The sequence below is a fragment of the Canis aureus genome, chromosome 38 (genome assembly GCF_053574225.1).
Source record: "Canis aureus isolate CA01 chromosome 38, VMU_Caureus_v.1.0, whole genome shotgun sequence".
Taxonomy (NCBI): domain Eukaryota; kingdom Metazoa; phylum Chordata; class Mammalia; order Carnivora; family Canidae; genus Canis; species Canis aureus.
This window is the reverse complement of record NC_135648.1, coordinates 23,113,674-23,138,213: the sequence shown is the minus strand read 5'-3', so window position 1 is coordinate 23,138,213 and position 24,540 is coordinate 23,113,674. Positions and strand designations below refer to the sequence as shown.

Genomic DNA, 24,540 nt, shown 5'->3' with positions numbered 1-24,540 from the left:
TTGTTTTGTTTTGTTTTTAAAGATTTAATTTATTTATTTGTGAGAGACACAAAGAGAGAGAGGCAGAGACACAGGCAGAGGGAGAAGCAGGCTCCATGCAGGGAGCCCGATGAGAGACTCGATCCCTGGTCTCCAGGATCACACCCCTGGCTGAAGGTGGCGCTAAACTGCTGGGCCACTGGGGCTGCCCATAGTTTCCATTGTTAAACTCCATGGACAGAGTCAGCCCTTATCTTATTCTACATCTGTGCCACATTCTTCTTCTGGATTACACATTCTTCTGGATTACTTCTTCCTCCTGAGGCTCTCTTTCCTTTCTGAGTTCTTGATTGTCATATCCTTCATGAATTATTCCTCTTTGGCTGTTCCCCTAAATCGGTGGTTCTCAATGGGCAGGGGACAGGGCAATTTTGTCGCCCAAGAGGCATTTAACAATGTCTAGAGACATTGGTTGTCACGGGGCAGGTGCTACTGGCATGTATAGGCCAAGGACACTGCTCGACATCCTGCAGTGAAAGGACAGTCCCACACCACAAAGAACCATCTGGCCCCAAATGCTAACAGTGCTGAGGTTGAGAAACTCTGGTCTAGAGATTGGTGTCCTACAAAGTTCTGATATGAGTCATCTTCCCTTCCCACTCTCCACTCCTTTAGTATCACCTCACCTGCTCTTTAGAGCCTATGGAAACAGCTGGACAGGTTCGTAGGTTTCCTAGAATTCCTGCCCACCAGCTTGCCTTGAAAGCCAGACTCACCCGGACACCGGGACGCTCTGAGGGAACCTCGGACACCATGTTGAGGTTGGATACGTCACTGTTGGTGATAGCCGGGCGTTTTCCACCTGCTTTATTGGACATGTCCAAGGCCGATCTGATTTCAGGTGGACCAAAAGAGAAGAAAGAGACTAGTCAAAATCCAGAAAGAACAGAAAGGCCCCATCCGCATTCCCCACCCTGCCACCCACTGTTCCAGCATCAGCACAAAATTAGATCCCCTAAGTGCTATCAAGACATCACCTCAGCTGTTCCCACCACTCTTCTGTGACCACATGCCGGTAATCTTGGACATTTTCCTTTCTTTCTTGTAAATTAAAAAAAAAAAAAAAAACTAGACCTCAGGACTCTGGAACTCCTTTTCCTTCTAACTGAAAAGCTACAATGGCTCAGTGGACTATGGGAGTCATTTAATTATCTTTTTTTTCCCCTTTCATTCACTGAGCCAAAATACACAGTGAGAGGAATTCTCATTTGGCTCTCAGGGCTCTATCAGCTTCCCTCAGCACTTCCTTCAAAGGCCCCTGGGTGATGGGCCCATCTCAGACCTGTCTGTCTTCCCAGCACAACCTGTGGGAGGCACCAGCCTGAGATGTGGGAGATACTAGGAAAAGTAGGTGAGGCAATGGAGCTAGATGACCCTCAGGAGCTTCCATTTCTCAGGACTGGGGTTAGAGACCCTAAGTCCCTCTGCTCTCCATCAGGTCCCTTCCTTTCCCAGCTGCAAAGTGGGAGGAGGGGGGTGGAGTAGGCAGCGAAGGGTGGAAAGGTCAAGCAGCTCACAGGGGCAGACATACGTTTTTAGGTTAAATTTTTTGTTTTCTTCTGGGACCTGGCCAGTCACTGGGTGTAGAAATGTGTTCCGTCTTTCATTGTGGCTGTGGAGGCAAAGAACAGACAGAAGTTGTGATAAAGATCCTCTTCCTTCTCCAAGAGGTACAAGGCAAAGGGTAGGCAGGCCCTGGGCAGTGGCAGGGAGGGGTGACCCCGTAGAACATGGTCCCTCGGTTCCTCTGCCATCCAGGAGAGGCAGGCCGGAGGGCTGGGCTGTAAAAAAGCTGCTGCGGTTGGTGGGGGGTTGGAAAGACACCTTTCACTAGTCCGTGCTAACTGCAGATAGAGAATGGAAATAAGCCCCACTTAACCCCTTCAGTGGTGACAGTGCGCATGAGTGAGTGGGTGGGTGCCTCCAGCAGCCAAGACTTCCTGTGTGGCAGGTTCTCTCCCAGGGACAGCTCCTGCCAGTGCTCCACATAAAAACTGCTCACTCATTATTTGCTGAAAGAATTCTCTTGTGACCTTGGACTCCTTCTATTTTACGTAGCATCTCTTTCTTTAAGGAAAACCAGAGATCAAGAAACTCCATCCCCGAGCCTGGGCTGGGGCCCCATTCTTATTCCGAGTCCAGGCTTTCTGCGTCTAAGGGGCTGGAATGTAGCTGAGACCTCAGGGCCTGTTGGGCACTGAGGTTAGTGCCGGCTCAACAGTCAGATCTAATTAAGGGATGCTGTGGCCTGGGAGTGGGGTGGGTGCCGGGAGGACAGCCTGCCAGGAAGCAGGGTCTGTGCAGAGGCAGATGCGGAGCAGAGTCATGGATGTGCCTTTGGGAAGTCCTGCTGTGGCTCTCTGGCTGGCTGAATGTCAGGCTAGTTTCCCGGTGGCTTTGGGGGGAGATAGGGGAGGAAGGGTAGCAGATAGAACTAGGACGGGGGCTGGTGCCGTGGGTCTAAGCCACAAATGGCAGCCATTTGAGATGGATTCTGCAAGCAGGTGACCACTTGGCAAGTGTGTTGTAGGATTCCAGCATCCAGCCAGTGGAGGGGCTGGATGGGTTTTAAGGTCCTCTTTACACATCTCTCTCCAGAGACAGGGAGAGCCCACAGCAGGCTGAATCCACCCTTAGAGGCAGGCGCCTGGACAGAGCCTGCTGAGGCCACGCCAAGCTCGGGGGTCCTAACACCAGGCCACTTGAGCTCTCCTACAACGAACAGCCAGGGTTGCTTGGCAGGTGGCACACCAGCTGCCGCCAAGGAAAGCGAGCCTCCAGGCCTGGGCTCTACCTCCAGCACGTTGCTAAGCTACTCCCCGCTTCCCAAACTTTATTTCCTCCTCCCTCTGACAGGGATGCTCTCTTTAACTTAACTGCAGGGCATCTTTGCAAGAAATGGTAGCTGTTTCCAGTCCTCCCCATCCCTGGCTCTCCCCCTTGCTGGGGGTGAGCAGTCTGTGAAAATAAGGTGCTCAAGGTGCCAACATCTCTGCTTTTCCCGGTGGCACAGAGCGCCTGCTCCCCACCTCCCACGTCCACCCCCCGAGTCCCCTTCTGCTCTACATGTTCCTGTGCTAACTGCTGGAACCTTCCCCACAGGCACTGGTATAGACAGACAGACAGACACACACACACAGAGGCACACACACAATCTGCTGTCAGCCGGCACAGGTCTCTCAAGGTACAGCGAATTCTTCCCTGCCCCAGACTCTCCTACCCAGCAACCCCTACAAATGACGTCCTCTCTCCATCCCGGCGCTACCAATTTCAAAATAGCTTCCCCTTCACAAGCACTGCAATGCAGCAGCCATTGACCTAACTCTTCTCCCTTCTCCAGGTCAGGCCCGGCAGGGCCCTCACTCCGAAGCCCCCAGCCCAACGAGCTGCCCCCCACCTGCTCGCTGAATGCCGCTCACAGTCCGCTGAAGAAATCCCTACCTGACCCGACGATCAGCCCGAAACTTCAACATCCTTTTGGCAGCTCTGTTCCCTGTTCGGCAGCCTCAGAGGACCTGCCAGCCACCCTGCTCCTACCATCCCTCCGAGAAGTAAGTCCTCCTCCGGTCTGGGTGCCCCAGCTCAGGGCGTGAGGCGGGCACTGCTGGATCCCCCTCCTCCTGGCTCCGGTGCCGGTGGGGGGGGATCTCCCCAGGTGGTGGTGGGGGGGTGCCCAGGTGTCCTGGGGAGGGCCTGTGGCTTCCTAGCATCCAGCGCCAGTGCTGCCGTCTGAGTGCTGGAGGCAGAATAAGTGAGCAAGGATGAAATCCTCCCGGTTCAGGTCCCCGAGGAGAAAATGCTGAAATGGAGAGGCGGGCGTGCGCGGAGCAGGTGTACACCTTCCAGGTAGCCCGACCTCACTGAGCCGAGGACACAGAGTAGCTGGGCGGGCAGAGCAGGCTGGGGCCGCATTCCCACGGGCACGCGGACGCCCCGCCAGCCCGACCCGCAGGAAGGCGGACTCCCTGCCCCCTGGCCCCGCAGCCCGGAACACGGGCCTCTCGGAGCCCCTTCTGCTCCTGTGGGCACAGGGCTTAGAGGAGGCTCCCGGTGCATGCCGTGTCGTCGCCGCTGCCGCCGCTGCCTGGAAGCTGGGGTGAACTTTCTACGCTCCTCTGAGCTTGCCCAGACTTCTGTGCAGACAGGGCGCAGCGAGCGGGGCCTCTGGGCCTCTGTGCGGCGTCCCCCGCCGCTCCCTGAAGACGCAGCGCCTGCGGGGCGTGTGGTGCACACGGGCGTGGGCGCCGTGGAACCCGAGCTGGTGGCAAGGACCCGGCTTCTTGGCTCTGGTGAACGGAAAGGAAAGCTTCCCCCCGAAGCTTGTGATGAAGAGGGCATCAGACAGGCTCAGAGGGGCACCGCGTGTCTACTTCTGAAAATCTTCCCAGATGCCATCTGATAAGTCCCAGCCGCTGTCAGACCCGCTCGGGGCCCAGGAGGTCTGCATCGCGGCGCCGTTCCCTGAACCCCCCGTGGCGGAAGACAGTCAGGTCTCCCCCTTTCCTGGGGAAAGGGGCCCCTGTGGCGTGGGGCCTTCTGAAGGTCACCGTGTCTCCCTCCCTCTGCCTCCAGGCAAGTTCAGTCTGCAATCCATCTCTTACAAAGGCTTCCAGCCAAGGAGGCTCCGGACCCGCCGTGACCTTCTGCCGCCAGGATGTGCTGTTTTGAAATCAAATGTCAGCCCCTCTGGCTTTCCGTCTCGTTCCATTTCTGTCTTCAGGTGACAGGATCCTTCCTGGCCCACATGGTTCTTTACAGCAGCACCAGGCAGCCTGTTGTCATCGTAGCCTGTCATGATGTCACAACAGACACCAAAAGGGAAGGGCTAATCTAATTTCTTGGATTGAGGTCAGAACTCAGCCAGAGAACAGAGCAATCGGTGAATGGAGAAGCGAATGGACCACATGGCTACCGGACCCTGAGGAGCCCAGCTGCTTGGATGGAGCTGGCGTCAACAGCTGCTGCTACTTAAGTAGCGAATCCTAAACCCAGACGGTCACCGCGTTCAACCTTTCTGTGGTATTTTTGCACATGGTGACAAGAGGCTTCAGTTGCCAGACCCTACCTCTCCCATTCTCCGTCCGATTACCCAAGCCCCGCTATGGTTATGGGCATTGGGCTCATGCCCAGGGCTGATGCCACCCTGAGGTCTCCGCCTGTGCGCAAGAGGTGCCTAACAAATATTTGTTGAATCAAGGAGTGAATGAACAAACAAAGAAGCTCGCCAGGCTCTGACTTCGTTTTAGCCACCTGCATTTGGAGTTCGACGCTCTATTACCAAGAGCTTCTCTATCTGTGTCTTCTCTTAAAATTAATTACTTCCTCTCCGCGAGAGAAGCTCTGTTTCTGCCCCCTCGCCCCCTCACTCAGCTCCCCTGCCTGGCTCCCTCTTGAATATATAGCTTGGCTTTGATCCATCTTCATTAGGAGAGGAAGAAAATTAAGCTCATATGCACAGGAGGAGGGGGTGGGGGTGCACTGGGAAAATGAGTTTTCTTCCTCTAGAAGGCAAAAATACCCCCTTTCTTTTCCAGCTGAGCTCAGGGGCCTCCCACAGGCTTTGCTTAAGTTGTAAGTTAAATTACCCCTCCCATGCTCAGTGAAATCCGCGCAGGCAGGAGGGATGAAGGCTGGGGGCTCCCCCTGCTTGGTGAGCGCTCAGAAGCCCTCAGGGTTCAGGCAGGCAGGATGCCCAGCTGGGGTTCTTTTCTTTCACCACTAAACTGCACAGAATTGACAGGCTTTCGTTTTAGGTGAGACGTCAGGAGGAATTTACCAGTTAAAAAGGAAAACAAGGCTAGGTAACAAGTTTTCTTCACCCTTCTTTCCTTTTCCGGGGGTGGGGGGTGGAATGTCAAGGTCTCCATTTCTCAGGGACAAATGGTTACAAACTCATCTCCAGATGGACCTCCTGAATTCACCCGTAAAGGGGGAGCATCTCAAGCAGTAGAGGAGATTTTGTGCGGAAGCAGGGACAGCCTGCTGGGTCACCCACTAGGTGGTCACCATATCTGCTGTATCTAAGAAGGTGGCCTCAATGGCAGTGCCATCAGTGAAGGGAGAATTTGGCAAAACCAGGCTTTCAGTCGAAGACCCACCATGAATTAGCAGTGTGACGTGACTTCTTTGGTTCTTCATTTTCTCAAAGATTGAGGTACCTTCTAATTCTATGAAATAATAGCTGTGAACTTTCAAAATGTGAAATATTTCATGCATAAGAGATAATGGCTATGACTATTTTGCTTAAAAAAAAAGAAATCAAGACATATGCCAGGTGCCGGAGCTAGAAAATGGAAAACACACCTAAGAAGGCCACATATGGGGCAGGGGTTGTGCATGCGGGGCGGAAGGGGGCCGGCATTCCAGAAGTGCCAATGCCAATCAATTACAAAGAACAGAGGCCAATCCTACCCACTTTGCAAGCATCCCTCTCTGTATCTAGTCAAGGCTTTCCTACTTCCAGATACAGTCGCCTTTAGGTCCTAGTGACAGCCTCACCACAGAGATAACCAAGTAGTGATCTGTCTCCAAACATCCTCCCCAAGAATCAGCATGTACCTGGAGGGCTACCTGGCACTACGCAGTCAAAAGCAGCAAATGTGAAACAAAACAAGACACAAAAGCAGCAAATTCAGCCCGAGTCTTCATGACCCCTCGCAGGGCATGCGTGTTTGCACACCCAGGCTGGACACCTGGAGCTCCACCGCGATAGACACTGAACAACTAGGAAAATACACTCCACTCCTCCTGCCCTCTGGGCGCCTCCTGATTATCTGCCCTCCGCCGAGCTGCTTCATTTCCATAGCTCCTGAGAATCTGCTGACAGAGAATTAGCCCTGGCAAGGCTTCCCTATCCTGAGAGCACTTTGGCTTCTGGCATCACAGCTCACTTGGTGGGGAAAGGACACGGGGCCAGTGGGAAGGAGGGCTGCCTGTGGCTCATCCCTCCCACTTCCTTCTTTCCCCCAGCTAGCAAATTCCAAGCAAGACTATGTGTGCTCCAGAGAGGACCGCTGCTGCTGACAGAGGTGGGGAAAGTAGGGAGAGGCTTGGCTCCTGCTCCCCACCTCCCCCTTCAAGGAGCTTTATCTGCTCCAGCATTCTGTTCCAATCAAAACCAGCTCGGCCTGGTTTTCCCACAGTGCTGGTGCGCCTGAATCCCGAAGCTCTCCCCGTCATTCCTAGAGAAAAATACAGCACCCCAGCCAGCTTCTTCCCCCCAAAGTCCCTCTGTCCTCCTGCCGATTGCTGCCACAGAGCAGAGGCCAAAAGCGGTCAGGCCCTGCTGGCACTTCTGGGTGTCTGCAGGGGAGAAGGAGCCCCTCCACCCGGTGGCTTTCCACGTGCTGCCCGCAGGGCCAAAATGCCAGTCATGGCAGCTCTGGAGACCCGGCTGCCAGCCGTACATCCGTGCTGCTTCTCTCCTCTCCTCTCTGCCCTTGCACCCTCCCCCTCCCATGCCACGGTAATTTCCAAAATGCCAAGAACAGGGTGTTCTCCCCCAGGCAAGCTTGGGATGTCCTACAATGCTAGGCCATGGGGCTGAGTGTCCAGGCGGGAAGACTTGTGCTACCCTCTTTCCTGCTTAACTCTGCCTATCTTCACAACCCCCATCCCCACCCCCAAAGAGCCCAAAGTCATTTTCCTTACCTAGTATGGCCAGTTACGGGGTGCTGGGGGGACATCTACCAGAGCTTGGCCCCTACCTCACTCAGAAAGCAGACGAGCTGGCTCAGTAGCCAAGGGATGGAGATGGCGAATCAGGGCACCAGAGCCCAGTTTCCTCCCTTCCCCACTGTGTCCTTCTCTGGTCTCTCTTCGTATCACCTGCCAGTCCTTGCCCTGGGCCTGGAAAGTAGCCTCGAACAGCAGGGTAAGGGTAGTACTCGTGTGTACTCTTTAGTCTGGGTCACAGTTCACCGTGTGTGTGTGTGTGTGTGTGTGTGTGTGTGTGTGTGTGTGTGCGTGCGGGCACGTGTATGTGTGTGGAGCTGAGCGGGCGGTGGTGAATATCACTTGGGAACCTCACGGGGACTCTGTGCCGATCTTGTACCCCAGCTTGGATAATCTTATCTTCACACTATTTCAATTTGTGGGATTCCACTTGCCTTCTGAAAATTGAAGATAAGCAGGACGGATACTTGGCATAGCCATGCCCATTATTAACATGTTGAGATTCTTCCTTTTTGTTGGTAAAGAGCTGCTCTGTCAAGCCTCTCAAGCGGCCTCCTGCCCACCCTCTCCCCCATGGAGATCGGGGTACCACTGGGCCCTCTGGGAGGCCAGGCTTGTCTCCTTTCTGGTGGATGAAGAATTGCTGAAATATCTTTCCTGGGATGGCCATGCATTAACTGCCAGAGCACCGACAGCTCTTCCAAATGTGCAGAACTGTGATTCTGGGAAGGAAATGAAGGAAGCACTAATGTTCTGACTCCATCTTTACTTCCTCTCTACTTCCTGAGTGGCCCCAGCTAAGCTAGATGGGAGCAGGGGGAAGGCACCAAGCTCTCCTCTCGGCCTCCAAGTGTCCTGCTCCCAGCAGTCAGCAAGGGTCCCAAGAGGTAAAGGGACAGGGCGATAATTAATTACCCCTTCCCCCAGCTCTGAGCTGAATCCCACACCCCTACCCTTCAGAAGCTGAGGCCGCCCAGCTGTCTGCTTCCAGGCCTCTGCAAGGTCACTGGAACCAGCTCTCTTCATTCCTAGCTCAGCAGATTTGGTTCTGGTGTCCCACCGAGAGCAGTCCCAGCCCAGCCCAGCCCAGCCCAGCCCAGCCCACCCCAAGGGAAAGAATTTCACAAAGTAAGTGCTCAGACAGCAATGCAACCAGGCTGACGGCCCTCCTTCCACACCCTCAAAAGCTACAAATGCCTTCTCGGTTGCCAATGCGGCAATTTGCAAGGGTCAAGTTGTTTGGCACCTCAGCTACCTTGTTTTAACAATGAAACAATGGCCCTAAGTATGCCTTACATAGTGAACAACACAGATGAACAAAGGGGAATGGAACAAAGGGAAAACATTAAGCTCACGTAGTCTGGTCCTCACACTGGGAGGAAGGCGAGACCCATTTTAGAGTCAGGGTAACTGAGGTCCGTTGCCCCAAGTATAGCGACAGGAGAGAGAAGACAAAGTTCCTGCTATTTGTCCCACCTGAGTTCCTGGTCTCTAAGAAAGAAGAGGGAGAGAGCTTCATGATTCAGAAGGTAGACAGCCAGCTCCACCTGGCTGGCTGCAAAAACACAGGGATGGAAACCACAGACTCTCTCACTCATAACCCTGTGGGGACTGTGTGTGACGTGGAGTGGGGGCACCCATACACGTTAGTCTGACAGCACCTGCCTAGGCACAGAGCTCCGGAAGGGCAGCCACATACACACTGTGCACCGCCTGGGCCTTCCCTGTTGCCCTACCCCGGCCAGCACCTTGTGCACCATTAAGAGCAGAAGGGCTGGGGGGATCCCTGGGTGGCGCAGTGGTTTAGCGCCTGCCTTTGGCCCAGGGCTCGATCCTGGAGACCCGGGATCGAATCCCACGTCGGGCCCCCTGCATGGAGCCTGCTTCTCCCTCTGCCTGTGTCTCTGCCTCTCTCTCTCTCTCACTGGGTGCCTATCATAAATAAATAAAAAATTAAAAAAAAAAAAAAAGAGCAGAAGGGCTGTTTGGGGAAGCAGTAGCAGAGGCAGGCCCAGGGTCCCGCCACAGTGGTGGGAGCACAGGTGCCGTTCTGCTTTGGGATATTGAACTGTGAGTGAGAGGCAGGAGGGCTCAGCTTCAAATCTCTCTTGCTGGGGGATGTGAAGGCAGGTTCCATCTGCTCTGCGGCCCCTCCCAACTGGCCAGCCGACTCTGATAAGAGTCTATGAAGCAGGGGCTTTGTCTGGGGAAGAGGAGAGCAATAAATCAATGGGAACAGAAGAGCAGGAGCCGGGACAACCGCTTCTGGGGGAAGGAGCGCCCCACCTCAGGAAGTCACATGAGCAAGGGGGCAAAGGCAGGTGGGATGACAGCAGAACTCTAGTGTTAGTATTGCCCCTCACCTGCTCTGGGGTGTGGGGGGAACCGTGTCTGTGCCTGCCCTCCAGGGAGGTCTCAGCTGCTCATCTCTCCTAGACTGGGAGTAATGGGCATGTGAGACACAGATGGATTATGGGAAATTCTCAACACCTCCTTCAACCAGGAGCGAGGAGTCTGGAACTTGCCATGTACTTGGGGAGTTTGCCAAGGCTCTGAGGGCAGAGGAATCTCCTCAGATTGCTGGCTGCTGTAGGGAGGATCCAAAGGGAGTTGGGAACACAGGCCACCCCTGGAACCAGCCAGAAAACGGCTGTCCCTGGGGAAAGCCATTGCTGTCTTCCCCATCCCACCTCCCCCCAACTCTGTGGATCAACGACAACTGTAGCCAACTGCCCTGCCATCCCAGGGAAGGAAAGTGAGGAGACAAAGAATGGACAGAGTGTGCAATAGCCTTAAGGAAAAGGCTGAGAGCAGTGGTGTCAGAGTTCAGAGTCTCTGTGGCTGGCCAGTACTGATCACTTTACCTTTCTGGGTCTTAGTTTCACCCTCTGGAACATGGAGCGATACTAGAGTGGTTGGGTTAAACAAGATCACAAACATAAGGCACAGAGGAAAATGCTCAGCACATAATAGCTGCTCAGCAAATAGCTGATGTTATAATTATTAATAAAATAAAGGAAATCACTTAAGAGTGTTATTCCAAAGCCGTGCCATCTAACTCAGGAGCCGCGAGTCCTAGGTGGCTATCTACATTTTAAGTCATGAAAATGAAATAAAATTAAAATTTCAGTTCCTCAGTCATGCTAGCCCCATCTCACTGTGTGGCTGGACAGTCCAGTCGCTGGGGCAACCACCCTGGGCAGGACAGTGACAGTGCACTCTGCCACTGTGTAACAGTCACTGGACAGTGTGGGGCTATTTTTTGACTGAAACATTTACTTCCAAACCAGTTTGTCCATCTACCCACTGATATGTGCTCAGGGGTCCTCAGGGTCCTCAGGGGATACAGACACCCTTCTAGTCCTCAGCTAAACCAAAAATAAAGGGAAATCAGCAGCCGCCAACAACAAAGTTAAACATTTTAAATCAAATGATACATTTCAAAGTCCCACCAAAATTAATTTGGATAACCCATCAATTTTAAATCATAAGCATCAAGACTCCACTTCAAGGTTTGAGAATGTTCTTACTGACAGCCCTGTTGGGGGCAGGCTTGTGGAGCCTTGGGAGAAGGTTACACCGCAGCACCAGCTGATGGGGAGAAGAGAGGTGGCAAACTGTTCCTCCCCTGCCTTCCTTTTCCTTCGTGGACTGGCCAACTCCTGGCAGAGGCCAGAGGGAAGATGAGGAACGAGGTTGTCTGCAGGGTCTGCAGGGTCCTCTAGTCTAGAGCAAGGAAGAGCAGTCACGTGGAGAAAAGCTGGAGGGGCTGCCGCCAAGGACTGCGGGTGGGCATGGGAGTCTGCCTTCCCCTCTACCTGCACCTCCTCGCCCCCCAGCCCAGCACCCAGACCTGGAGCCTGTGGTGATCGCAGGGCAACAATCTGTTCCCAAGCAAACAGCACATGAAGCAGGTGCCAGAGTGCCTTCATCAATCACCCAGGCTGAGAGAAGGGAGGAAGATCGGAGAGGCACTCCTAGGCCTAGACCCCAGCCCAGGGCCCAGGTAAGGCCTGCAGAGGAAAGGGAAGAGGGAGACAGGAAGGAAGGATTCAGGTCAGGGACACTGCTGTCCCCACCCTTGTTCCCCTGCCAGGCAATAGCCCTGAAGGAAGACTAGGCAGGAAGCTGCAACAAGGAAAAACAGAATGGTTTGGAGAGGGGAGTGGAGAGAAGGGGAGCGAGAAGGATGCTGGGCTGGTCCTGGCCAGGACAGGAGCCGTCTTGGTAAGTGACACCTGAGTAACAGGTGAGTCTGCCTACACCTGTTGGAGCATGTGAGCAACTATGCTGCTGTTGCAACTTCTGGCTGGGCCTGGGGATAGCACAGCCTACATAATTCACCTGGCCTGGAACAAAATAAAAATGTACAGCCCCTTGTTCAAAAATTATGAATGTCAGGATGGCAACAGCAGAGCATTAAACCAAGCTCTTCGGAGCTTGTGGGGTGACTGTGCAGGTTGCATGCCCAGGAAGCCCTCCTTGCCTGGGAATGCCAGTTCCTCCGTGTGTCTCCCCTTGGGAACATGAGCATGGAAGGTGGCCCAGACCCATGTATGGCTTACTCTTTCAGTACAGGACAGAACACAAGTGGCCCCACTCCTCCCATTCCTACTTCCCCCCTTTCTTGGCTCACATGCCCAGAAACTTGGCTGCTTTTGCTCTTGCCCTTCTGGGTCCCAGGCCTGGCCCCTCCCTCTTATTGTGCCTGGTTTCTGTTTGCCTCTAGGCAGCCCAGCCAGAGGCAGTGACCAGCAGAAAGCCGCCAGGGGGTTGGGTTAGCCTTATCTCTCAAATCTGCCTTCAAGACGGGCACAGGGAGTGCTCTGTTCCTACCCAACAAACCCCTCCAGGGCCACCTAACATCATCATTATGTCCGCAAACCTTTTTCATCCCAAGAAAGAGGCCGGGGACAGAAAGCGCTCCTGGCTAAGCCGGGGTAAAGGCAACATTTCTGCATTGGAGACAGATCAGGCTTTCATTTTTTGTCATATGTGCATGTGTAAGTGTATACACACACGTGCACACGCGCGCACGCGCACACACACACACCACCCTCAGCTGAAAAAAGTCCATCTAACCCCTCCAGCAAAACCCAGGAGCTCTGGTCCACACTCCCTGTGCCCTTGTCAGGAGGAGGTGCCTGGGTCAAAGAACACACGTTTTGGAAACTGAGAGAAGGATCGACCTGAATAGGAAGTTGAGAGAAAGGCAACAAGAGACACCTGAACCCGAAAGACTGGTGTTCTTTTTCTGGATTTGTCTGGCTCCCAAATGACAAACTCTGTCTTCTTAATGACTTAAGAGCCACCCATCCCACCCCACCCCCATTGCCAACTCTCTGCACCACCTCCCATCCCTGCCTTCCGCCTCTCCACACCTGATGCTGAGTAAAAAGGATGGAAGGCGAGCCACAGCTATCCCGGCCTCTTTGGCTGGGCCCCCTCTGCCTCCCCTCCTGCCAGTCCCCAGAAATCAGCCTGCCAGAAGCCCACGGCACTTCTGCCCAGGGCTCCTGAGCCCCTCTCTGGAGACAATGGCTCAGAGAGGGAGGAAGAGCAGCCGCTCCAGCTCTGTGTGCAGGGTGGCCACAGGAAACCATTGTCTCGGCACCAGGACAGACAATGCTTAGTATCTCCAGCTTCTGTGCCAAGTGGCTCGCCCTCTTGGACTACCACTGCCCTCAGCACTTCCTTCTAATAGCACGATACGAAATCTGGCCCCTAGCTGAGGATTTGTATCCAGTTGTAACAAAAGCCCGCTTTACCTGATGGAGTGGGTGTACCTAGTGTCCCCTTACCTGTTCCAGAGCCTCCCAGACAGTCAGCGGACAGATAACCACTCACTCGCTGGCTCTTCGCCTTAGCCGTCCCCTCTGCTTGCTCTTGCCCTGACTCCTTTCACACTCAGGAATAGGGAAAAGGTTTCCTTTAATGCTTACCAGGTCCCTGGTGGGTAGCAATCATTAACAGCCACACAGGCCGACTGGCCTTAACCCCTTCAGTGCTGGGTTGGCTCAAGCTGGCTGATGGACAGCGCTGTCCCCTCTTCCCAGCCCCAGGCAAGTGGCAACTCCACCTTGAGGCACCCACCTGAGTAATGCCGGCCTCCCATGTGGGGAGCGAGAGCCCTCTAGTCCCACCCAGGCTTGCCCCGCCTGATTGGAGCACACCCGCAACCTGAGGCGCTCGGCTCTGGCATGGTGCCCAATTGGATGAGCCCACATTATGAAATATTTGCCTGGCAGGCCAATGGAGGAGCCAGGATTGGGGGAAGGGACGATATTTTTATTTATTCCTGGAGGAAGGAGAACAGACAAAGGTAGTCCAAGGCATCCCTCGCCCTGGGACGGGAAGCGGTGGGAAGGTGGTTTCAGGTGGATGCACGCACCTCCAGCTTCCCTGCCGGGGTACAGTGAACAATCCTTGAAGGCTTCTAGGCATTTCAGCCCCTGGCTGTCTAGCTACAGGGTTTCTTTGCCTTCGTAATTCCCGGCCTCACTCAGGAGTTTGGAGAGTGGAACCAGGAGTTGAATAGAAACCAAGAAATGAAACACCTTGACAGGCAAAGGGTTGTTTGTATCTACATAAACAATGCCAGCCACAGGTGGTCTTCTTTATATGTCTGAGGTGCAGAAACTGTGTTCTGTTGTGTGTGTGTTTTGTTTTTGTTTTTTTGCATCTTTAGAGGATGCAGATGCAAGGTGGGCAGGAATAAGTAGAGATAAATCTCCTCTTTATTCCTCTAAAAATAGGCTTCTGATTTGGGGAAATCTAAATCCAGCATAAAAGTACCTACATATAGGACACATGCAAATCTACGCAGATATGTGCAAATGAGCAGCTCCAGGCTCTTCAGAATAAGTCCTTGCCAGGGTCTTTCTAGTTTGAGCAAGAAACCAGGTAATCTCAAAACTTTATGATGCTTATCAGAGCATCTTACTAGAGCATAAAGATATCAGTAGAGAGGACATCAAGAACTCAACAAACATATTTATTGAATATTTACTACATGTCAGTCCTTTGAATACGGCCTATTAGGGTTTTAAAAACATGATCGTAAATATATAGGATACAGGAGAATGCAAGTGCCCGCCCCCTGCACACCCACCATTAATATCCCCTTCGCCTTTTAGGCCCCAGTGGGTAAGCTGGCTGCTCCACCCCTTGCCAGCCTAGGTCTAGTAGCTGGCACCTCCTCCTTATCACCCCTGGTTCCTGTTTGTCTATCAGTAGCCCAGCCACTGTGGCTCTGGACCCTGGCTTACACCAGCCCTAGGGCCTTATCTTATCTCCCAGGCTGCCTTCCCAGCAGCCTGGTGGCTAGTTGGCCCTAGTCTCTTAAAGGGGCTGTGCTGCATTCCCACTTCCTCTGACCTTAAGAATACCCCCAGCAATCTAGGAGAGCACTGCGGAAGGTCAGATTCACCACAGTGCCCCCTCCTCGCACACCCTTTTAAGGCCAGGTCTGGCTGTAATGGAATGACTAATTGACCTAAAACAGGGAAAGATGCTGATGTTGTTACATGCTTCTTTAAGTGCTTATCATATATAAATGGCTAGCACCTCAGTGTTTCCAGGCTCCTGTTCTGTTAAACTGAGTTTTTAGAAGTGGGGAGGGGCTCCATATACGAAGTCAATTTATTTTTATTTTTAAGATTTATTTATTTATTTATTTATTCAGAGAGAGCGAAAGAGAGGCAGAGACACAGGCAGAGAGAGAGAAGCAGGCTCCGTGCAGGCAGCCCGACATGGGACTCGATCCTAGGTCTCCAGGATCACACCCCAGGCTGCAGGCGGTGCTAAACCGCTGCGCCACTGGGGCTGCCCTATGAAGTCAATTTAGAAAGATCAGTTGTACCTCTATACAGTAGCCGCAAACAATGGAAATCAAAATTTTAAAAACATTAGTTACAATAGAATTAAAAATATGAACTATTAATACATTCGACAAAAGATGTTCAAGATCTATATACAAAAAGTTATAAAACAATGCTGAGAGAAATTAAATAAAATATAAGTAACAGGAGATATATAATGTTTGCATGGATCAGAAGACTCCATATTGCTAGGATATTGATTCTCCCTATATTTTTGTATTTTTCTATTGCGTTGAATCTACATAATCTTATAAGTTCTTTGTAAACATTGACAAGCTGATTCTGAAATTCATATAGAAATGCAAGGGACCTATAATAACTAAAAAACTTTCAAAAAGAAATACAAAGTTAGGGGCGCCTGGCTAGCTCAGTCGCTAAGTATGCGACTCTTGATCTTAGGGTTATGAGTTTGAGCCCTATGTTGGCTGTAGGGACTATTTAAAAGTAAAATATTTTTTTAAAAGTAGAAAGTTAGAAGTCTTAGACTCTCTGGCTTCAAGACTTATTATAGGAGCATCTGGGTGGCTCAGCGGTTGAGTGCCTGCCTTCAACGCAGGGTGTGATTCTGGAGTCCCAGGATCGAGTCCCACATCGGGCTCCCTGCATGGAGCCTGCTTCTCCCTCTGCCTGTGTCTCTACCTCTCTCTCTCTCTCTCATGAATGAATAAATAAATAAAATATTTAAAAAGATATTTAAAATATTTAAAAATATTAAAAAGAATATATGAAGAACTTTTACAACTAAATATTAGGATGGCAAACAACACAATAAAAAAAAAAAATACGGGCAAGAGATTTAAACACACATCCCACCATGTGGTCCATGAAAAGTCCATGAAAAGACACTCAACATCATTAGTCATTAGGGAAATGCAAATTGAATCCACAATGAAATAACACTACACACACCCACTAGAATAGCTAAAATAAGACAAATCATACCAAGTGTTTGATAAGAATTTAGGTAAACTGAAACACATTCACTGCTGATGAGAATGCTAATGGTACATCCACTTTGGAAAAGTTTGGCAGTTTCTTAAAAAAATTAAACGTATAGTTATCACACAATCCATTGATTCCTAGGTATTTACTCGAAAGAAATGAAAGTGTATGTCCACACAAAGATTGTTCACAAATGTTCATGGCAGCTTGTTTGTAAGAGCCCTAAACTGCAAAAAGCCCTGAATATCCATGAACAGGGGACTACAACATATGTGTTACATCCATACGATGGGATAGGACTTGGCGACAGAAAGAAATGAATTATTGATATACCCAACAGCATAGATGCATCTCAGAATAATTATGTTGAGTGAAAGAAGCCAGACCCCTCAAATAAAACAATGTATACTGTATGATTCCATTATATGAAGTTTAAAAATGGGAATGAATCTGAAGTGACAGCAGATCAGAGGTTTGCGGAGGTGGGGTAGATGGAAGGATTTCAAAGAGGCAGGAAGAAATCAGCGAGTGATGCACACAAGCGTATTATCTTTATTGTGCTTGTCGTTTCATAAAACACATCAAATTTCATCTTTTAAATGTATGATGCAGTTTATTTTGAGCTAATTATACCTCAACAAGTGGAGAAACTTTCATTTGAAATATTAGAACAAAACAAAACAACCCATCACTACTCCTGGGTCCTACGCACTCTGTTTTACATTGTGATGGAATGTGGGCAAGTGTGTGTGGGGGTAGGCGGGGGTTCCAGCTTTGCTAGTGATCTGCTTTAGTCTCACAGAAATGCTGGTTCAAGATTAGGAGGGGCATGAACCCTCAATCAGCCTGCACACCTCTCATGGAGTTAGGCCCAATAACGTGGAAAAGAAAAAAAGAATGCAAAGAAAGAAAAGAAAGAAAAGAAAAGAAAAAAAGAAAGAAAGAAAGAAAGAAAGAAAGAAAGAAAGAAAGAAAGAAAGAAAGGGCAGATTTGAATACGGTCTTTATAAAAATAAGGATTATTTATTTTATGACAGAGGGAAAATATTAAGTATAACCCTTTACGATTCTCATTGTTATCTCATTTAGTTCTTTTATGGTTTCATGAGGTAGACAGAAAAATATTACCACCTCCCATTTTAACAAAAACCCTAAAGTTCAAGGAGGTAAAGAGTCCTGGCTAAGTTAACCCACCTGTCATATGGCAGGGAAGGCTAGACGCTGGTGGGGTCTTTTAACCTCGGTCCGCAGCTCTTTCCTGTTGCCACAAGACCTGTCCGCAGTGGGGCTGACACCACGCCTGAGTCCCTCCACCCTGGCGCAGCTCCCAGAGTGTGGAACATGGACCAATGTCCCAGTACTCACCCTGGCCCAGGTGCATGCTCTTGGACAGTGTTGAGTTACAGACCTGTAATGGGCTCCCAGGATGGATGAAAATAGGGACAGATATAGGGTCAGAAGAGGAACCACTAAGGGGCACCATGCAGCGTTAAGAGAGAAGAGACTGTTAGAGATGAGAGGATCCAAGGATCTACTTAGATCACACATTTGATGAGAAGGGGGAGGAGGACAACCAAATACCACTCCCAAGGCAGGAAGTCTGGTGGGTGTGGAAGCAGCTGGAAGCTGTTAGAGGGCTCCAGGCCAGCGACCCGGCTGGGCTCCAGGCTTCTGTACCCCTCCTCTCCCTCCTCCTCTCTCTGTGCCCCAGCCTCCGTCCCCCGCCACTCTGGCCGGGACATGAGAACAGTGGCTGGCTGGGAGACCCACCTCTCTCTCTTTCCCCCTTGTTCTGAGGACAGGGTGATGGGAAGGGAAAACCTACTCTGCAGGGCAAGGAGGGCACAAAATGCAAGGGGCAGCCAAAAACTCAGTAATCAAGACTAATAATATCTTATTCATGGACTACGCAAGAGAAAAAGCCATGACAAATGACGTATTTTCAGTAAAAAACAGATCCGTATTACTGAATTTCCCTGTTGTCTGAGGCTCCGGTATGGCTTAGAGTGGCACTGCTATTGATCTTGTCTTTAAACTGTTGATATTTTGTTCTTTATGAAATTGTGGCACTAATTTTGATTTTTTTAAAAAATATTGCTCTTGATAATTATTTTGGGCACCGTTAAATGCTTGACCTACGAGGATACTCCCATCCCTGTCCTTTTTTTCTTTTTTTTAAAGATTCATTTTTTATTTATGATAGACACAGAGAGAGAGAGAGAGAGAGAGAGGCAGAGACACAGGCAGAGGGAGAAGCAGGCTCCATGCCGGGAGCCCGACGCGGGACTCGATTCCGGGACCCCAGGATCGCGCCCTGGGCCAAAGGCAGGCACTAAACCACTGAGCCACCCAGAGATCCCCTCCCATCCCTGTCCTTAGTCAGCACTGCTCCAGGTGAGGCTAGAGGGCATGGGAGGTTGCTGGGAAGACAGGATGAGGCCCAGACAGGGCTAGGAGGGATCTTGCACACTTGAAAAAAACCTCAAGGCATGAATAACAAACAAACAAATAAAAAGCTGAGGAACTGTAGGTTAAAGTGGAGTACAGAGATACGGTCCTAGATCGGATTCTAATGACTTTCTTAGGACAACTGGTAGCATTTAAATACGGACAGTATATTAGGTACTAGTACTGCACCAATGTTAAGGTCTTTAAATTTGTTTATTTGCACTGGGGTTATGCAAGAGAATATCCTTGTTTTTAAAAAGAAGAAGAAAAAAGAAGATGTTGCAGAAGGAAGGGCCAGAGGATAATAGCTGCCTGAGAGCTGCATGAAGCCCACGCCCCTCTCTCTCTAACCTCTCTGGCTCTTATTCCAGGCAGTCCCAGGAAGGAACAGTAGGAAACGGGGTTGGCAGCAAGTCTCGTCCGAAAGACTGGGTATTGGAGAATGGGCTGGACACTTTCCTCCCGAAACAAGGATTAGTTTTGAGTTCCCAAATCCACTCCTCGCCCTCCCCAGGAAGACTTGACAACTGGCACAGAAAAGAAAAGGAAATTGTAACACCTACCCAAGCAGATTCTCTGCTTCCCTTCCCCGAGGTAGGTACTGTGGTCCCGCCTGCAGAGGAGGACCTGAGAGGTCAAGTAAGTGGCCTGGAGCTATGGGTTGAGGAAGCAGGAGAGGAGGGATTACAGCTCAGGACGCCATCCAAAGCTGGCTCCCTTCCCACTTCATGTCAATTGTGCAACTTGAAATTCCCTTCTCATGCATCATCCTACAAACTAATCCTTTAGTTTATTTTTACTGAGTTGAATCTGCATTGGTCCTGAGATTTTTGGCTCTGGAGTCAGACTGCCCCAGTTCCAATCCTGGCTCTACCAGTTACTAAGAGGCTCTGGGCTCAATCTCTCAACCTCCATTGAGGGGCTCAACCTCTCTGTGCTTTCATTCCCCCATCCGTGAAAAAAGGGATGACATACGCATCTACCTCATAGGCTCATCACAGGATTACATGAGATTATACAAGTAGAGAGTTAAGAGAGGCACTGGCACCTACTAAAATGTTCAGTAAATGTTCAGTAATCATTCTTATCTGTGCCTCTGTCTTGGACTGTTCATTCACGGGAAGCAATGGCCTAATTTTGACTGTAAAGCCCCTTAACACTCGGATACATAAGAATGGAGGCCAAATAATTGCTCTTAGAGAAATTATTCATCAGGATGGCATTTAGCAATTCCTAAATCTAGTTTGTAATGCCTGTAAGTCACTAGGCACCTCAAACCAAGTGATCATCTGCAGGGGTCGCCTGTCCTCCTATCCTTAGGAGTCAGAAAAATCAACAACTAAGAATCTCAAATGGGAGGGAGACCTGCTCCTGGCATACTTTGAACTGGGAGATGGATATTTCTTTTTTCCCTGTGTCATATCATACTTGGAAGTTGAAAAGCAAGTCAGTTCCAGGGATAATGTCACTGGGCAGGAGTTAATTGAGAAGACCCAAGTTCTAGAGCTTGCACTGCACCCACTCAGTGGTACAATGTGGGCAAGTACTTGCCCCTTGGGGCCCACTGGACAGGAGACAGGGAATTGCCTCGCCCTGAAAGTGAATGAGAGGGACAAAAGAGGCCACAGAGACATGAGGATTTCAGGTTCTCTGACAGAGCATATCTCTTGGACTACTTTCCCATCGGGAGCCCTATCCCCATCACAGAGGTTTGGGTTCAGCTAGGGAAGCCCCACAGCACTGGAAGGAACATAGACCAACAGATTATTCATTGAAGGTGCTAAAAAGAGGCAGGCCAACAGTAGGGTGGTCAAAGGTCAAGCAGTAGCTAGGTTTGGTCAAGGATGGTCCTTCTGTCACAAATGCAGAGCTGGAACAGGGCAATTTCCTAACTATAAACAGATACTCGAGAAGCCCCAGAGCACAGACAGGCTTGCGTGGAAATGAGGGTGAGGCACGGGAGACACCAGGAGGAGTACGTCTAGAGGGCGGGGCTGCACGAAGTGGCAGCAAGGGAATGAGAGCAGGTGAGTGTTTCAATGCATGGGGATGCTGGGGCAGAGCGAGCTCTTGTGGGGCCTAAAGCTTATACAATTTGAGGGGGGTCTTCATTTTTTCTAAAGATTTATTCATGTATTTATTTATTTGAGAGAGAGAGAGAGAGAGAGAGAACGCAGAGGGAGAGGGAGAACAGACTCTTTGCTGAGCAGGGGCTTGATCCCAGGACCCCAGAATCATGACCTGAGCCAAAGGCAGACACTTAACTGACCTAGACACCCAGGTACCCCTGAGGGGTCCTCATTAAGAAAAAGACTACAAATACAAATTATCTTGGCAGGGGCCTGGGACTGAACTGCACAGCTCACAGTAAACTCACCCCCACACCTGTCCCCATCTCTGAGCACTGCACACACTCACTCACCTGTGCTTGCCTGAGCCTTACTGCCTTTGCCTCAGCACTATTTCACTTTCCCTTCACACCATGCTTTGCCTGACCTGAGTTTTTTCACGGCAGAGAGCGTGAACTAGTGCCCCCACACCTTGGAGTTAAATTCCTCCCCGCCTCTGTGCAATAGGTATCTGGGTTTTGCACCATGCCCCAACCCCCCTCCAATGCGTCGCACCATCAGCACCAAGGACCAAGTCCCTCCCTGCCCCACCAGCTCCACCTTCCCCAAAGGGCTTTGCAGGGGCCCTCCAAGCTGCCAGAAGGGGTGAAACCATAGCCCTCCCCACCGCCTGGCCCCTTGCATTCCAGCCCTGCGCCCAGAGTTTGACCTTCTCTGTGGCTGGCTGCAGATGTGTTCCGTGTTACAGAAATAGCCCAGCCCCTGGGCCCCTGTGGGCCCTCCCTCTGTTGCACGAGGAGATACCCCCACCTCCCAGGCTCCAGGGAGTCAGGCAAGATCAGAGGGAAGTACTCAGTTTTCCCCCTCCCCTCCCACATGCCCCTCACAGAGCACAGCCAAGTGGGGCCTGCCTCCCCCCTGTGCCTTCCAACCCCAGGACTTCTGCTCCAGGTCTGTCATTACAGCAGATGGAAGGGAGAGGTTTAGCAGAGGAAGCCATGAAGGAAAAGGGGTGTAGCGACATGAAAAGAGTATATAATTTGACCCCCGTACAATCTGTCACTTCTCTGAGGTTCATTTGGATAAAAGGCAGCAGCCAGCCAGAAATGGTTCCAAATCCCCTATACCCTGGCCCAAATTCCCGTTGTCTCATGCAAGAGGATGATTTCATAGGCACTGATTCAATCCTAACCTAAACAAGATGGTGGGCATTGGTCTTCCTCATGAGCCCAACATGGAATGAAGGACAATGGATTCAATTACATTATGAATAACTGAATTTAGAAACAGTAATGGGCTTTCCAAATGTGAGGCTTTTTGATGTTGACATCCTAGTGTCTGATGGAAAAATAAAATCTTTTATAAAGGACTTTACTAAAAGGATAGAATTCTACCTATGGGTAAGGTGGGGGCCTGAATGGCCTTCGAGGTTCAGGTTCTATGCCTTTTCCACTTACAGGGAATGGTAGTGACACCACAGCTATGCCCTGGGTTCCTTCAGTCATGGTGCTAGCTACCGACTAGGTACCTACCAGTCTCCATGATCAGGCAGGAAAAGAGCTGAACAAGGGAGGTCAGGGGTGTGTGAAGTCTTCAAGCAAAACTCTTCGAGGCTTGGAGACCCAAGAAGGGTTAACGTGTACCAGAAAGTACACATCCTTTCTAGAAATTGCCCCCACCCCAATACCCACATGGTTACAGTGCTAACAGCTGTGTTCCTAAACTTAACATTACTCTTCATTACACAGGTAGCTGCTACCTGGTCTCAACGCATTTCTCCCCAGGAATGGGAACTGGACTGAGAGAGAAAAGAGATCAGGCCTTCTCCAGGGGACCTGTACACCAGGGAGGTGCTGGAGGCCATCTTTCGTACCCTGTAGACTGACCATGAAACTGAGCAGCCTCTCTGCAGTGAGAGGAAAGACTGAAGTCAGCATAGGGAGGGGAGCAAAACAACATTGTACTTGTGGCACTCATCTTCTTGGTTCTATTTGTTCACGTGACTCAGCCATTTCTCTGACCCTTACAATAAAATCCTCTTTGGGGGGTTAAGCTTCTTTGAGTAGCTTCAGTGGCATGTACTCTGAAGTCCTGATTAATAGCAGAAAGAAGGACAAGATGACTTCTGGAGGACCCAACGTCTCATTAAGTCTGTGCATTTGGTTGGTATGAGGAGAAAAGGAAGGTAAGCAAAGAAGAAGGAAAGAGATTGGGAACCTTGCCCAAGGGTAGCAGAAAACCAGGCCAGCCTGGAGATCAGGTCATCAGAGAGGGCAAGGATGAGAGTAAGGGTCAGAGAAAACAGGAAGGCTTACTACTACTCAGCTTAGAAAAGCTCCAAAGATATTTAGGAGGGAGCCAGTAACCACAGTGGGGAGTTAAGATCCCTAAGGAAGATGGCAGGTGACCACTGCTGACAAAGGGAGTCAGGGAGCTCTGGGCCAACAAGCTGACTCAGCTTTGAGACATGTTCTCAGAGGACAGCCATTATTCGGGGGAGGAAAAAAAAAATTTGTCTTCTTTTTCCTACACTTCCCAGAGCACATGTGGGTCCTTTGCTGCCTAAGAGCCTCACAGTGCTCTCAGGCCAAGGGGTCTGATCTGCCCCTCAGGTCTTCTTCAGATAAACTACTTCCCGGCACCAATTCCATGAGCTAAAGGTCCCTTTAAGAATAATTATTTCCCATCTGTTCTCTAGTTGGCTGGAGCAGATGTTCTTTGGTTCTATGGCAACGAACCTACCACCCTTCCTAATGGGTATCTTCCTTGTGAAGGGCACAGCACAGCACAGCCACTCCCTTACCAGAGCAGAGTCCACTGGCAGCAGGCTCCTCACCACACAGGAGTACCATGGACACCTGTGGACTTAGATTTTAGGAGTTCAGACCTTATCTGACCTAGAGATGGCCCAGGAAAGGCAGCTGTCCTCTGACAGCACATAGAAGGTAGAAGGAGGGAGGTTATCTATGCCACTGGCCTCACGATAGACCAATGCCTATCTTTCCAATGAAGGGTTAAAAGCACATGGTGTATCTTCAGCAGATTAAATTAACATTTCCTTTGACCTTTTTTTCACATCACTAATGAAGATCACTGAGACCCTCTAATTGAATTCTTATTTCATGCTGCACATCACTCTCACCCTTATCTGGCTTTTGTGATCCTTCCAGACAGTCCTTCTCATAAGAGCAGTCTCTACTCAAGGCAAGACCTCCACAGCCAGGCAATGGGTGGGGAAGCGGGAAGCACTGTGCATTCCACGGGTTCTGCACGGGGGTTGTTTCCACTGCAGATGATGCTTCTCTCTCTAAACCCAATTTGACCTCGTTTGTTCTTGGCTCTCTCAGCCCCCATGAAGCCAGCTGGATTCTTCTTGTAAGCCACAAAGTTGACTGAACTTTAGTTTCCTCTCTTTTGAGCTTTTAGCCTACTGGGATCCCACAAGTCAATGTTTAAATAATAACAAGCCAATAAATGATCCTGATCAG

General features: G+C 50.6%; 1 protein-coding gene across 18 annotated transcripts in view; it reads right to left on the bottom strand.

Moving 5' to 3' along the window:
- The window catches only part of PLEKHA6 (pleckstrin homology domain containing A6), a 140,713-nt gene that overhangs the window by 42,617 nt on the left and 73,556 nt on the right, over positions 1 to 24,540 (bottom strand). For 7 of the 18 annotated variants that reach the window (XM_077886787.1, XM_077886786.1, XM_077886788.1 and 4 more), the window contains exons 2-4: positions 8,148 to 8,435; positions 1,571 to 1,651; positions 756 to 870 (exon numbers count right to left, since the gene is read on the bottom strand). In XM_077886787.1, the coding sequence (XP_077742913.1) occupies positions 756 to 870; positions 1,571 to 1,651; positions 8,148 to 8,383 (432 nt within the window). In that variant the 5' untranslated portion in view covers positions 8,384 to 8,435. The other 11 variants (XM_077886785.1, XM_077886797.1, XM_077886789.1 and 8 more) reach the window with 5 other exon arrangements.